Source organism: Aotus nancymaae, unplaced genomic scaffold (assembly GCF_030222135.1).
Source record: "Aotus nancymaae isolate 86718 unplaced genomic scaffold, 86718_ANA_hifiasm-v0.15.2.pri h1tg000025l, whole genome shotgun sequence".
Classification (NCBI taxonomy): Eukaryota; Metazoa; Chordata; class Mammalia; order Primates; family Aotidae; genus Aotus; species Aotus nancymaae.
Genome location: NW_026988438.1, coordinates 11983453 through 11999275, shown reverse-complemented (window position 1 = coordinate 11999275; position 15823 = coordinate 11983453). Strand labels below are relative to the sequence as shown.

The 15823-nt window shown below is 41.0% G+C and overlaps 2 protein-coding genes across 4 annotated transcripts in view; one reads left to right on the top strand and one right to left on the bottom strand.

The window, feature by feature from the left end:
- Positions 1–5884: 5884 nt before the first annotated feature.
- On the bottom strand, positions 5885–10154 carry RPA3 (replication protein A3). The gene is made up of 4 exons (XM_012450752.3): positions 9278–10154; positions 7979–8053; positions 6818–6926; positions 5885–6253 (listed from the first exon to the last, which is right to left on the bottom strand). The coding sequence occupies exons 1-4, from the start codon at positions 9413–9415 to the stop codon at positions 6171–6173; spliced, it is 405 nt and encodes a 134-aa protein (XP_012306175.1). The 5' UTR covers positions 9416–10154; the 3' UTR covers positions 5885–6170.
- Positions 9646–15823, top strand: part of UMAD1 (UBAP1-MVB12-associated (UMA) domain containing 1) — a 254941-nt gene continuing 248763 nt past the window's right edge. For 2 of the 3 annotated variants that reach the window (XM_064380373.1, XM_064380372.1), the window contains exon 1: positions 9646–9792. The gene's annotated coding sequence lies outside the window, so the exon portion shown is untranslated. Of the gene's footprint in view, positions 9793–11317; positions 11802–15823 lie in introns of those variants that run through there. The other variant, XM_012450750.3, reaches the window with a different exon arrangement.

Sequence of the window (15823 nt, the reverse complement as noted above, 5' to 3'; positions counted from 1 at the left end):
TCTCAAACTCTTAACCTCATGATCCGCCCACTTCAGACTCCCTTAGTGCTGAGATTACAGATGTGAGCCACCGCACCCGGCCAATATGTAAATTATATCTCAATGAAATTATTACCAAAAAAAAAATCTGTAACACATGGCACGAGAACCATACTCATTTAAACTATACTACAAGATTTCAAGCAGGGCAACTTCAATATTTAAAGCACTGAATTTTCCAGGGTTAACACAGAACTGAGGACTGAATCTGATATGGTTTGGCTCTGTCTCCCCACTCAAATCTCATCTCAAATTGTAATCTCCAAGTGTTGATGAGTGAGGTGATTGAATCTTGGGGGCAGTTTCCCCCATGCTGTTCTCATGCCAATGACTGAGTTCTCAAGAGATCTGATGGTTTTATAAGGCAGTTTTCCCTGCTCTTGCTTGCTCTCTTTCCTGCGCCTTGGGAAGAAGGTGTCTGCTTCCCCTTCTGCTATTATTGTTAAGTTTCCTGAGACCTATCCAGCCATGTGGAACTGTGCGTAAATTAAACCTCCATTGTTTATAAATTACCCATTCTTGGGTAGTATAATATCTTTATAGCAGTGTGAAAATGGCCTAATACAGTTAATTGGTACCAGAAGTGGGGTACTGCTATAAAGATACAGAAAATATGGAAGTGTCTTTAGAACTGGGCAATGGACACAGATTGGAACAGTTTGGAGGGCTCAGAAGAAGACAGGAAGATGTAGGAATATTTGGAACTTCCTAGAGACTTGTTGAATGGTTTTGATCAAATTGCTGATAGTGTTATGGACAATGAAGTCCAGGCCGAGGTGAAGATGAGGAACTTATTGGGAACTGGAGCAAAGGTCACTCTTACTATGCTTTAGCAAAGAGACTGCTAGTATTTTGCCCCTGCCTTAGAAATCTGTCGAACTTTGAACTTGAGAGAGATAATTTGAAATTGGAATTTATGTTTCAAAGGCAAGCAGAGCGTAAAACTTTGGAAAATTTGCAGTGTGACTAAGCGATAGAAAAGAAAACCCATTTTTCTGGTTAGAAATTCTAGCCAGCTGCAGAAATTTGCATAAGTAAGGAGGAGCCAAATGTTAATTGCCAATACAATGGGGAAAATGTCTCCAGGGCATGTCAGAGATCTTGGCCACAGCCCCTCCCATCACAGGCCTGGAGGCCTAAAGAAAAAAAATGGTTTCCTGTGTAGGGCCAGGTGCCTATTGCTGTGTGCAACCTCGAACTTGGTGCCCTGTGTCCCAGCCTCTCCAGCTCCAGACGTGGCTGAAAGGCGCCAAGGTATAGTGTCACTGTTGCTTCCAAGGGTGCAAGCCCCAAGCTTTGGCAGCTACCACTTGGTGTTAGGCCTGCAGGTGCACAGAATTCAAGAATTAAAGTTTGGGAACCTCCACTTAGAATTCACAGAATTTATAGAAATACCTGCATGTCCATGCAGAAGTCTGCTTCAGAGGCAGAGCCCTCACAGAAAATCTCTGCTAAGGTACTGCATTAGGGAAACATGGGATTGCAGCCCCACACAGAGTCCCCACTAGGCACTGCCTAGTGAGATAAGGGCCACCATCCTCAAGACCCCAGAATGGTAGATCCACTGACACCTTGCACTCTGTGCCTGGAAAAACCACAGACATTCAATGCCAGCCCATGAAGGAGCTACCCAAGGCTGTGGGAGCCCACCCCTTGCATTAGTTTGCCCCTGATGAGAGACATTAAGTCAAAGACTATTTTCGAGCTTTAGGATTTAATGACTGCCCCGCTGGATTTTGGACTTGCATGGGGTCTGTAGCCTTTTGGTTTTTTCCAATTTCTCCCATTTGGAATGGGAACATTTATCCAATGCCTGTACCCCCACTGTATCTATAAAGTAACTAACTTGCTTTTGACTGTACAGGTTCATAGGTGGAAGGGACTTGCACTTGCCTTATCTCAGAGGAGATTTTGGACTGTGGACTTTTCAGTTAATGCTGAAATGAGTTAAGACATGGGGGGCTGTTGGGAGGGAAGGCATGATTGGTTCTGAAGTGTGAAAATACATGACATTTGAGAGAGGCCAGGGGCAGAATGATATGGCTTGGCTCTGTATCCACACCAAAATCTCATCTTGAATTCTAATACCCATAATCCCCATGAGTCAAGGGAGAGACCAGGTGGAGGTAACTATACCATGGGGGTGGTTCTCCCATGCTGTTCTCATGATACTGAGTTCACAATGAGATCTGATGGCTTTTTTGAGAGCGTCTCACTCATCATCCAGGCTGGAGTGCAGTGCTTACTGTAATCCCTGCCTCCTGGGTTCAAGTGATTCTCCTGCCTTGGCCTCCTGAATAGCTGGGACTATAGTCATGAACCACCACACCCAACTAATTTTTGTATACTTTTGTAGAGATGGGGTTTTGCCATGTTGAGCAGGCTGGTCTCGAACTTCTGAACACAAATGATCCACCCACCTCAGCCTCCCAAAGCACTGGGATTACAGGAGCCACCATGCCTGGTTGATCTGATGGATTTATAAGGCAGTCTTCCCTGCTCTTCCTCTTTCTTTTCTGCTGCCTTGTGAAGGTGACTGCTTCCCCTTTCACCATGATTGTAAGTTTCCTGAGGCCTTCCCAGCCATGTGGAATTGAGTCAATTAAGCCTCCTTTGTTTATAAATTACCCATTCTTGGGGAGTATCTTTATAACAGCGTGAAAACGGACTGATGCAGACTCCTTTGGCATTCAAGACAACACTGTTACTGAGACTGGCTGATGTCTCTCTTCATTTGCTACTAGTCTCTGAATGGGAATAGTTCTGAGAAATGAAGCATTAGGCAAATTCATCATGGTGTGAACATCACAGAGCATACTTACACAATCTTAGATGGTACAGCCTATTGCTCCTAGGCTACAAACCTGTATGGCATGTCATTGTACTTAGGACTTTGCAGAGGTATAACAGAATGGTCAGTATTTCTATATCTAAACATAGAAAAGGTACAGTAAAAACACAGTATAGCCCAGGCACAGTGGCTCCCGCCTGTAATCCTAGCATTTTGGGAGGTCAAGGTGGGCAGATCACTTGAGGTCAGGAGTTTGTGACGAGCCTGGCCAACATGATGAAACCCCATCTCAAATACAAATACAAAAATTAGCCAGGCTCAGTGGTGGGCACCTGTAATCCCAGCTACTCAGGAGGCTGAAGCAAGAGAATCTCTTGAACCTGGGAGGCAGAAGTTGCAGTGAGCTGAGATCTCAGCACTGTACACCAGACTGGGTTATAGAACAAGCCTCCATCTCAAAAAAAAAAAAAAAAGGTATACTTATAAAAATGATACGCCTGGGCTGGGCATGGTGGCTTAGATCTGTAATACCAGTGCTTTGGGAGGCCAAGATGGAAGGATTGCTTGAGGTCAGAAGTTCAAGACCAGACCGGGTAATATAGCAAGAACCCATCTCTACAAAAAAATACAAAAATTCACTGGATGTGGTGGTGTGCACCTGTAGTCCTAGCTTTTCAGGAGGCTGAGGTGGGAGGTGCACTCCTGCGTGAGCAACAGAGCAAGGCCATCTTTAAAATAAAAAATACACCTGTGTAGGGCACTTACCATAAATTGAGCTTGAAAAATGAACGTTGCTTCCAGGTGTCAGTGAGTGGTGCGTAATGTGATAACCTAGGACATTATTGAACACTGTCATAGACTTTACAGTGTATACTTAGTCTACACTAATTTATAGAAATATATTTTTCTTTCTTCAATAATAAATTAACTTTAGCTTATTGTAGCTTTTTTACTTTATGCGCTTTTAATTTTTTTTTTTTTTTTTTTGAGACGGAGCTTCGCTCATTACCCAGGCTGGAGTGCAATGGTGCGATCTCGGCTCACTGCAACCTCCGCCTCCTAGGTTCAGGCAATTCTCCTGACTCAGTCTCCTGAGTAGCTGGGATTACAGGCACGCGCCACCATGCCCAGCTAATTTTTTGTATTTTTAGTAGAGACGGAGTTTCACCATGTTGACCAGGATGGTCTCGATCTCTTGACCTCGTGATCCACCCGCCCCGGCCTCCCAAAGTGCTAGGATTATAGGCTTGAGCCACTGCGCCCAGCTGCTTTTAATTTTTTTTAACTTTTCTTTTTTGGATGGGGTCTTGCTGTGTTGTGCAGGCTGAAGTACAGTGGCATGACTGTTGCTCACTGCAGCTTTGAACTCCTGGGCTCGAGCTATCCTGCCACCTTAGCCTCCCAAGAAGCTGGGGCTATAGGCATGCACCACCACACCTGTTTCTTTTTAATATTTTCACTCTTTTTGAATAACACTTAGCTCAAAACACACTGTACAGCTGAACGAAATATTTTTCTTTATATCCTTATGAATGTTTTTCTGTTTTGTAAACTAAAATTTTCTTTTTATATTTTAACTTTTTTGTTAAAAACTAAGACAAGCACACACACACTGGCCTAAGCCTACCTACACAGGGTCAGGCTCATCAATATCACCGTCTTCTACCTCCATATCTTGTCCCAGTGGAAGTTCTTCAAGGGCCATAACATGCAAGAAACTGTCATCTTCTATAACAAGGACTTCTTTGGGAAGACCTCCTGAAGGACTCTCCTGAGGCTGTTTACAGTTACCTGTACACAGTTTAGTAAGTAGGGGTACAGTTTAAAATAGTAAACACATAACCAGTAACATGGTCTTATATTATCAAGTATTATGTACTCAACATAATTCTATGTGTAATACTTTCATATGCAGCTTGTCTACACCAGCATCACCACAAACACGTGAGTAATGCATTGTGCTAAGATGTTATGATGCCTTTGTCTCTAGGCAACAGGAATTTTTCAGTTCCATTGTGATCTTATGGGACCACTGTCATATATGCAGTCTGCCATTGACCAAAGTCATTATACAGCATACAACTGAACAATTGTCTTCATTTCATGTAACAGAATGCTTTACCATAAGTGGCTATGGCCATGTCCCTCAAGAAATCAGCAGAGTATTTTTGGATAACAGAAGTTGACATTTAAGATTATATTAATTAAATATTTTTGGCCTAATTTACAACAATCTATATGGATTTGGAATTATTTTATTTCCTTATTGATGAGTCAAGCCATAAAACCTAACTGGCACATAGGTCATCAGTTATTCTGTACCACCCTATTCCAAACCTGCTGCATCTCTGCTCACCCCCAACGTGTGCTACAGACAAATTCCACACTAAAGACCACAACTGAAAAGAAGAAAAAAGTCAAATGATTCTACCAGCTCTTTCAAGGATCATATATTCCTTGTTTGGAATTTAGTAAATGCTATTTTACAACCCAAGAAGGCTGGGCATGGTTGCTTACACCTGTAATCTCAAAACTTTGGGAGGCTAAGGTGGTAGGATTGCCTGAGGCTAAGCATTTGAGTACAGTCTGGGAAACACAGTGAGATCCCATCTCTACAAAAAAAATTAAGAATTAGCTGGGCATGGTAGTGCCCACCTATGGTCTGAGCTACTCGGGAGTCTGAGGTGGGAGAATTGCTGAACCCAGAAGTTCAAGGCTGCAGTGAGCTATGATTGCACCACTGTATTCCAGCCTGAGCGACAGAGCGAGATCCTATCTCTACAAAAACTAAAGCAAACCAAACCAGAAAAAGAGATACTTCGCAAATTACTGAAGATGTAAGATTCTGTTTGACTTTTTAATGTCATCTAATTCATTTTTTAAGAAGAGTATCAAGGAAATAATTATCAGGTATAGTTTGGGAAAAGGTGAGTAAATCCTTAACACAGTTGGCCCAGGGTTTTATTTGGTAGGTCTAAATTGACCTTACAACTATGGAATTCCAAGTTTGTGCTTGAATACATGACTAAAAGAATGAAAATGAAATGACCGATAGTATATGTATCATTTTAGTTTTTATTAATAAAATAGAAACCTAAACTCAGACAACTGCTTTATTCTTGCATCTAATCTGACCATATACTGGAGTAGCAATTCTTTATAAAAGGGCTTAGATGAGAATTGTCAATATATCAGTTCCATCAAAAACTCTAGGTTGGAATATCTTAAAAAGAGCAAATTAAATATGAGAAAGCACAGAAATCTCTCGCTCAAACAAGAGGGGCCTCCTTTAATAGTCTTTAATGTAGCTCATTTGCAATCATATGAAAATCCATCAGGATCAGTCATGTTGCACAATCCCTAAAGGATAAAACTGAGGGAACTCATGGATAATTTTCACAGCTTCATTGTAAAGTCCAAGATCTGAAAGAAACATTTAAGCAAACATTTAACCCACAGTGGAAAGTTGTAACATCAATTATTACCTAAGATATTTTTACTTATTTCCCTTTTCTCACCCTTTGGAAGTGAATTTCTAAAAATGGAGATATGGATTACAGATTCTTGTATTTAACTGTGGTGCCAAAAGAAAGAAAGAAAAAAACAAACAAAAAAACATGGGAATACCATCCACTTCGATGTTCATTATACAGGCAGTATCTGCCTGGTAGTATTTTAGGTGTTATGGATTATTCCATTCCTTTAATTCGTATATTACAACAAAACAACTTAATATTATTTTATTTGTTATATTAAAAAAATTGTCTTTCTACAAATATTAATTAATCTTTACTGAGTTTCTTCCATATATAAGCACTACTTATAAACAGCACAAAACAAAATGTATTCCTATTTTCCTTTAGGATCAGAAAATTCTATAGAAATTGAAAATACGACAGTACTAAACGCTAGACCAATAGATTTAAAATTAAAATTGTTTTCCTGCTAATTACATAAAACCAGTCAATACTAGAATGCTTTAGTTACCAAAAGGATAGTTATCTTCTTTAAACTGGACATAAGATGTACACAGGATGGTCGCCTTAGTGGTTACTTTTCCAACCACTTCTATAATTCCAGATAGTTCTTCATCAAGCTAAGATATGGAATAAAACATTGATTTGCTGTTATCACATTTTCAGTTGACAATTAATTTGGAAAACTGTTAATACAGGTTACTAATCTTTCAATTCAAGTAACAAAGTAATTTTAAAAATTACCAATGCAAAAATTAAAATGTAACTGGTTAAAAAACGTTTGAGTACTTAACTGTCAGCATGTTAAAATTCCTGTTACCTTGAGTAGTAGCTTCAAATCCAAAGCTACAATTCAAGTTAAAGACAAAATTACTTATTGAAAACGCCCAGCATTTCTATAAGCAGTAATTTCTTATTGAGAGGAACCTTCTATAATTTGTATTTCACAATGTATACTGTATAACCAAATATCATATGGATTTGTCTTCACAAAATACCAAAAAAGTTCTAAGTACATTAAACATAAAATGAAAAAATTAGTAAGTAAAAACTGGAAATATATAAACAAAAACAGAAAATAAAATAAAATTTAAAACTTTTGCGGGGTTAGTCCAGGCAGGAGGATGATTGCTTGAGACCAAGAGTTCAAGACAAGCCTGAGCAACATAGGGAGATGTCATCTCTACAAAAAAAAAAAAAAAAAAAAAAAAAAAATTAACGACACAGTTGAGCATGCCTGCAGTCCTGGGGAGGCTGAGATGGGAGCAACTTGATCATGGAAGGCTGAGGCTGCAGTGAGCCACGATGGAGCCACTGCATTCTAGCTGGGGCAACAGAGTGAGACTCTGTCTCAAAACAAAAAAACTCTTGAGGAAGAAAAAAGCAGTTTAAATTTTTCTTATGTAATTTTATGACCTTTCATAAGGAATGAAAATTGTTATCCAGCATTTAAGGGACATGTTCAAAAATCATGAAGCCCAAAAAATCATAGGTTAAAAATGTAAAAGGAAATATGAGAGAATAGTACAAGAATTTAATTTTAGAGCCAGGGATGTTTCACCAGCTCATGCTTTTCACATCTACTCCAAAAATTAGAAACATCAACAACAAACCAAACCCAGATGAAGAATTAACTATAATATATATGAGACTTATTAATATTTAAACATACAGGTTCCATCAACTCGATGGTTCCATTTTTTCCTTCTCCGTCTGAAAGAATAAACATTTTTCCGGTGGGATGAATCTAAAAACGAAACATATGATTAAAATCTCATTAAAACAACAAATAAGTTTGACAAAAGATGAGCACATTGATCTTTAGTTGAGCACAAATCAACTGTTTTTTGAACAGTTTATTCATTCTATTCCATTCAGTTTATTCAATTTATTGGTTCAAATTATAATCTTATGTTACCAAATCTGTTCATGGGACACACAGGTTAATTCTGAATTTCGGATAAACAAGGAATTTGTTTTGTAGTATAAGTAGGTTCTGCATTTGCTAAATATGGCAACCCTATTCCAACAACAAATTAAAGGGAGGCCCGCCCTAGCTAAAAGTGAAATCTGCTGGCACTTATGATTTAGACAGTACATAACCCATGGAGGTTATGTTTTAAAAATCAGGCATGATGAAGTAAACGGAGAACTGGTTGCTAGAATATCTGGGTCCTACTCCTGGGAAGCAGTTGTAAAGAACGCTGTCAGATCTCATTTGAATGCCAGCTTTGCCATTTGCTGAGTTTCTGAGTATTTTAGTCAACCACCTACCACTCCTACTCAGTTTCCCTACTTGTGAAGTCAGAGTAACACTCATTTAAGGAAGAGGATGTGTAGATGAAATGAGCTACTAAGTAAGTCTTTATATAATAGTTTTTTTTCCTCCTCAGCTTCTCAGGTCACTGATTCCAAGACTTTGGGCCAGTTTCTCGCCTGTAGAATGAGGGGACTTCACTTTAATAGTGGGGTTAGATAACTCGCTACTACGGGACTCAAAGCGGACAATCAAGGCAGGTTTTGCGAAGAAGCGATTAAGAGGAAACGAGATTTCCAAAAAGAAGTAATTTCAGAAGAGAAGGAATAAGCAGATTAGTTTTGCCGGCGTCTGTCATGTCTGAGTAAACTAAGAAATCTGAAGGTAGATGTGGGAGTCGTGTCTATAATTTCCCTTAGATACGCACTGCCTGAATGGAGGCGAAGAACACTGGAATTTAGAACGCAGAGCGTTTGAAAACACCTTGTTTCCGTGCCATAAAAGAGGCGCCAAAATGGGGCTATAATGGTTAAAGAATTTTCAAAAAGTCTCCTTGTGCAAAATAAAGGATTCGGGAGCGCAGTGATCTGAGGCTTTCCGTCCTCCTTCATCCCCCGTTACCCAGTTATCCACTCAAAATCCGCCACCCAGGAGGTCACAGGGTCCCTCCCTCCGGCCTCGGACAGCGGAGCCCACGACGGCGAACCCGCACACCTTTTCCAGCCTCCCTACGAAGCAGACAGGCTTGTCGATGAACTGAGCTAGCATGCTGACATTGATGCGCGTTCTGGGAAACTCCATCATATCCACCATGTTTATACGGTCCAAGACTGCGGCGGGCGGGAAACCCATAGAAGACTGAAACTGTGCGCCCCGCGGGTGTCTATGGGGCAGATTTCCAGGCACCAATCAGCGAAGACTAGAGCTCCAGCTTCGCCAATTAAATGCGCGGAAACCTACATCGGCGTCGCGCCGTCGCGCCGCCTCTGAAAGGGGTGCGGTAGGGGCGCGATGTGTCCGGAAGTGGAGATTGGCTGCTTAGTGACGCGCGGCGTCCCGGAAGTTGCCGGATCCCAGGCTAACGGCAGTGGAGGCAGGGCTTGGATAGGGGCGGAACCTGAGGCTCCGTTTCTGCGGTGACGGGCTTCTCCGCGGTGATTTGACCCCGGAAGTGAGGTGTGGAGCTCCGGTGCCGGTGCGGCGGGGGACTGCGGCAAGAGCCTCAGGTACCTCTTCTCGCGGGAGGCGCCGCAGCCTTACTGTTTCCTCATTCTTCCGGCTAACAGAGTCAAAAGAGCTAGGCGGGATTTCGGTACCAGCTGTTGCCGCGGTGCTGTGGGTGCTGCGTACCAGCTGTTACTGTTGCTCCGCCTGCCTTCTTCCAGGTTCTGCGTGGGAGGCGCTGGAGTTTTGCTGAATGAAATGTGGTGTGGCGAAGGGTGGGGAGGTGGTTGTGATACTTGCTCCTTTGGAGATGGGAAGCGGGGGTCGTCAGTGATCTTAATCAGTTTCTTCAGGCTTTTGCCACTTGTTGGCTGAGGGTTGATTTACTCCCTTAGCTGCGTCACTCTACTTTCTTAAGTTTCTCCACCTGTAAGAAGAGAGATTGGCCCGATTACTTCTAAGACGTTTTTTTTTTTTTTAGCCCAGACAACCTGGCTACACTGCAGTGATGCCGGTTCTCTCACTCCACTACCCCCTCTGTTTTGGCAGCCGGTAGAAGCACTTGAGAATGGGTAATGGGGAAGGACCACTGACCAGGACCAGAGGAGACAAGCTTAAATCGTCGTTATGCCCTGAACTAGTGTTCCCTGAGCTACGGTTCCCCCTTCTGAGGCATATTTTCCCCATCTGCAAAACGAAGGGTTAGGCGGAATGATTTGCAAGGTCCCAGTTGACTCAACTTTTGGCCATTTGCTTGACGCAACAGTTTTTAACCCCCCCCACCCCACCCCCAGCAGTCTTTCTGTTGTCCTCCACAACCCGAGACTCTGGAGGGCGATCTGGAGGTCTGGAAGATAACCCTTTCCAGGGAGATTTGGAGGTAGTCACCAATCTGTCCCTGGCTATCTTGTGACCCGAAGCCGGCGGCCTTGCCAGGAATATTCTAGAATGAGTGCACATAAAAATACCTTCAAACGGTGCTGTGGAATTTGGACAGAAGTTTTAATTGGGTGTTATAACGTTGTGGAAACTGAGTCTGTGAGTTTACCCAAAGCTACAGAATTGTCATCGTTCATATTCCCTAAGCAAAAAAGATCCGGTTTATGACTTAACGTGGCAATTTAAGATTGGAATCTGATGTACGATAATTAAATGATAGTCTGCCTCAGTGTCAACTTAACACTTAATAGGTTTGTCTTAGTTTTACTCACTAATAGTAGTTTAAAGGATTTCGTTAAACAGAGTTCTAGAATGTGTATCAGTGGTGTATAAAAAGTTGTGGTTGTATTGGTGCAAGTCAGTAAAGTCCATTTTATATTTCTGCATAAAGCCTTAAGTCTTTTGTACTTTAGCATTGCTTTGCAAAGTAAGTTGATGTGCATTATATAGGGGAGAGTACACACATGAACGTCTTCAATGTAATAGTTTTTTTTTTTTTTTTGAGACAAGATCTCGCTCTGTCACCAAGATTGGAGTGCAGTGGCATGATCATAGCTCACTGCAACTTTTAACTCCTAGGCTCAAGCGATCCTCTCACCTCAGCCTGCCAAGTAGCTGGGGCTATAGGCACATGCCACCACACCCAGCTAATTAAAAATTTTTTTTTTTTTGTACAGATGGGGTCTTGCCGTATTGCCCAGGCTTATCTCAAATTCCTGGGCTCAAGCGATCCCTCCCTCTCTCCTCTGCCTCCCAAAGTACTGGAATTACAGGTGTGAGCCTCTCAGATTGTAATAGCGATTTTTTTTTTAAGAGCAGTCCTGAGAGTACCAAATGTTGATGTCGTTTCCTTGCAGTTAAAAAGACCACTATTAAGCAAAGGATTTCTTTTAAAACAGAGAGATGAGCAAGAAGATAATTTAAAACTTTTTTGCCTATTTTTGAGTCACTTAAAATATTATGAAATATATGATATACAGAAAAGAGTATAGATAGCCGATTTGCATAGTTTTGAGAGAAATGAAATGAATCCATGAGGCCTGTCATTCAGCTGAAGAAATGGAACTTTACCAGTTACCAGTAAATTCTACCAGTCTGCACTTACCCAATTAAGTCCTTCTCGCTACAGCCGTAAGTAAACACTATCTTGAAATTTGTGTTAAGGTTCCTAAGCTTTTCTACATAATTTTATCACATACGTAGTCATTTCTAAATGGTACGTTGTTTAGTATTGCCAATCTTTGACCTTTATGTAAATGGAAACGTTACGTATCGTCTGACATGTTTTTTCTGCTTTTGAGATTCATCTATGTTGAATGTATGTGTATATATATATAGTCACAGGTAGTTAGGCAGTACCTGTGAGCCAGGCAGTAGTGAGCTCTCCCCTAACCTACTAGAAATGTCGGGCAATGGTTTGGCAATTATCGAATTGCGTCTCTAAAAACGATAATTTGGGTTGGGTGCAGTGGCTCACGCCTGTAATCCCAGCACTTTGGGAGGCTGAGGCGGGCGGATCACCAGGTCAAGCGATCGAGACCATCCTTGCCAACATGGTGAAAACCTGTCTCTACTAAATATACAAAAATTAGCTGGGCGTGGTGGCGTGCGCCTGTAGTCCCAGCTACTCAGGAAGCGGAGGCGGGAGAATCGCTTGAACCCGGAAGGCGGAAGTTGCAGTGAGCCGAGATCGCGCCACTGCCCTCCAGCCTGGCTACGGAGCGATACTCTCGTCTTAAAAAAAAAAATAATTCGAGCGCCAGGGAGAGGCCATTCCTAATGGTCCACACTTGTTATCAAAATGTTTATCGAATGCAGACCCGAGGGAGAAACAGCTTTCTGGGCCTGTATATTAAGAGACAAAAATGGTAAAGTATGATCTTCCTGGTACACTCCACCGGAAAAAGGAACAAAGTCTCAGTTGGGCGTTACACAAGGGTAAGGAGGGCTCTGCACATGCGGGCAGCCTAAGGGAAGAAGCCTGGGAAAGAGGCGAGTTTGAAAAAGCTTCACATTCCTGCTTGGGTCTCTAACAAGTACACCTTCCTTTCTTTACTGTTTAAGGCCTTCTTAAGTAAACTTCCATTCCTGCTCTGGAACTTACTTGGGTCTCTTTTTCTGCTTTATGGCCCTCAGTCAAATTATTTCTTCTGAGGAAGCAAGGACTGAATTTGCTACGGACCCATAAGAATAGGCCACCGGTAACTTGGGATAACTTGGATCTTTGCTACCAGTAACAAAGTGATTTCCCCAAATGGTGGTATTAGTTTACCCTGTTACCTGGAGTATAAGAGAGTTACAGTTAATGTATATTATTGGCAACCCTTGAAGTGTTTTTCCCCAGTTTGATGGATATGAAATGGTTTTTTGTCGTGACCTTAATTTGCACTCCCTGATTACTAATAGATTTGAACATCTTTTCAGATTTTTATTGGCTATTTTTTTCTTTTTTCCTTGATTTTTCTTTTTCTTACTGACTTTTAAGAGCTTTTTATTAGTGGAATATTGTAATGGTACAAAGTGTTGTCCGTTTTTGGCCTGTCTTTCCATTTCCTTCCTTCCTTCCTTTAAAAAAAAAAAAAAAAATTAGAAAGAGCTCTTTTGCCTGGTGCAGTGACTCATGCCTGTAATCCCAGCACTTTGGGAGGCAGCGGCGGGCGGATCAAGAGGTCAAGAGATCGAGACCATCCTGGCCAAAATGGTGAAACGCCGTCTCTACTAAAAATACAAAAATTAGCTGTGCGTGGTAGCACGCGCCTGTAGTCCCAGCTACTCAGGAGGCTGAGGCAGGAGAATTGCTTGAACCCAGGAAGTGGAGGCTGCAGTGAGCTGAGATCGTGCCACTGCACTGCAGCGTGGCCCCTGGCGATGAAGCGAGACTTTGTCTCAAAAAAAAAAAAAAAAAGAAAAAAGAAAGAGCTCTTTTAATATAGTTAAACATTTTCCCCCTTAAGTTTAATATAGGAGAAAAGTCAATTAAAATCTCATTTATGAATTCTTTTGTACATCATACTCTTAAAAGTATTCTATTTTTTCCTAGAATTCTTAGTTTTGCCTTTCATATTTAATAGTCCGTCATCTAGAGTTCACTCTTCATGTATGTTGACAGATGGATCTCCAGTTTCTTTGTTTTGTTTTAATTTCAATTGTCCTAACGTGATTTCACTGTATCACCTTTTTGCCACTGACCTTCACATGTCACCTTAAATTTACAGATACATATGGAGTCGATTCTGTTCTGTGGATCTAGTTTTCTGTCCCTGAACCACTACCTGTTTTCTTTAATAGTGTAGCCTTATCATAAGTTTTGATGTCTGGGGCTGTGTTCTTAAGGAATGTCTTCGTTATTTTTGTCTCTTTACTGTTCCATGTAGAATATAACTTATTAATTTCTGTGAAAAACTGTGTTGGAATTTTGATCAAAATTGTGTTGAATCCTTAGATGTATTTCAGAAGTAACAGCTGAATGTCATCTCTTACTATCCTTGAGCTATTTTGGTCCTCTTAAAATCTTTCCAAAAAGTCTCTTTTCTACATAAGAATTTTGACTTTTAGCTTAGTTTTATTCCTAGATATCTTGTTTTTGTTGCTGTTATGAATGGTATCACTTTTTAAATTGAAGATTTTAACTGATTGTTTGGTATATAGAAATGCCATTTTAAGAATTTTCTATGAGTTTTTTTTGAAATTTTCTATTCATATTTGAATAATTATAGATTTGTTTTGTAAGAATTCTTACATGTTTTATTTTTCTTACCTTTCCCTAGTATAGAGCCTTCAGTACCATTTTGAATAGAAATAGTGTTTAAGTCAAGATGGATTTGGCTGCATAAATGAAAGTATCTTTAATGCACAAATGCTCCTTCTCACATGTGAAAGAAGTTCACAGCTATGCAACTTAGTACGTATGTGGTAGTGCCACTAAGATCTTAGGGCCCCAGGTTCTTTCTGTCTTCCTGTACATTCAATATCTAGTTCCATATTCATGGTCACCTTATAGGCCAGTAAGTGATGGAGCTTCAGCCATTGAGTAAATCCACATTGCACGTGGCAGAGAAGTGGACAGGCAAGAGTATACCTTCATGAGATTCAGCTTCTTTTAAGGAGCATTCTTCCGAACCTGAATTTCTGCTTATTAGGTTAAGGAATTTTCCTTCTGTTCCTAGTTTGATAAGAGTTTTAATTGAATGGTTATGGAATTTGATCAGATGCATTTTTTTCCTTAATTGAGATGATTGAAATGAGTATATATTTTTCAGTGTTGAACCAAGCTCACATTCCTGAAAGCTTGGTTATGATATATTGTCTTTTATTATATATTCCTGGATTTGATTTGCTGTTGTTTTTGTTTAGGATTTTTTTTAAAAAAAATCCATATTCATGAGAGAGATTGGCCTGAATTTTCCTTTTTTGTATAGTCCTTGTCAAAATATGGCATTATGGTTATGAGGCAGGAGAATTCCCTAAACCCTTTGTGTGACTTGCAACCAGGGTGTGGCACGTTTGCTCAGCTGCCATGCATTCAAACTCCTTAAGGGTGGGGGGGATCATGCAGGTGAGCAGGTGCAGGAGCTGGGGTGAGTGATTTTGGGCTTTCACCCCATGGCAGTGACTAGGGGTGTTACAGTGCCTTTTTAGCCCTGCCGTCTGGGGATGGCTTAAGTGTTAAGTAGCTCAGTGGAGTCAGTGTGACAGCCTTTTTGCGTTCCTGCACCTAGTGCATCCTGAATACTTGTCTAGCATCCAGGAGGAATCAGGTTATATGGACTTGAAAGATAGTGAATGTGGGCATTTTATTGAGTGATGGAGGTGACTCTCAGTGGGATGATGATATGGTTTGGCTGTGTCCCCACCCAAATCTCACCTTGAATTGTAGCTCCTATAATTCCCAAGTGTTGTGGGAGGGACCCTACAAGAGGTAACTGAATCACGGGAACAGTTTCCCCCATACTGTTCTTGTGGTAGTGAATGAGTCTCATGAGAGCTGATGGTTTTATAAGGGGAAGCCCCTTTTGCTTGATTTTTTTTTTTTTTATTCTCTCTTATCTGACGCCATGTAAGATGTTCCTTTTGCCTTCAACCATGATTGTGAGGCCTCCCCAGCCACATGGAACTGTGAGTCCATTAAACCTCTTTTTCTTTATAAAGTACCCAGCA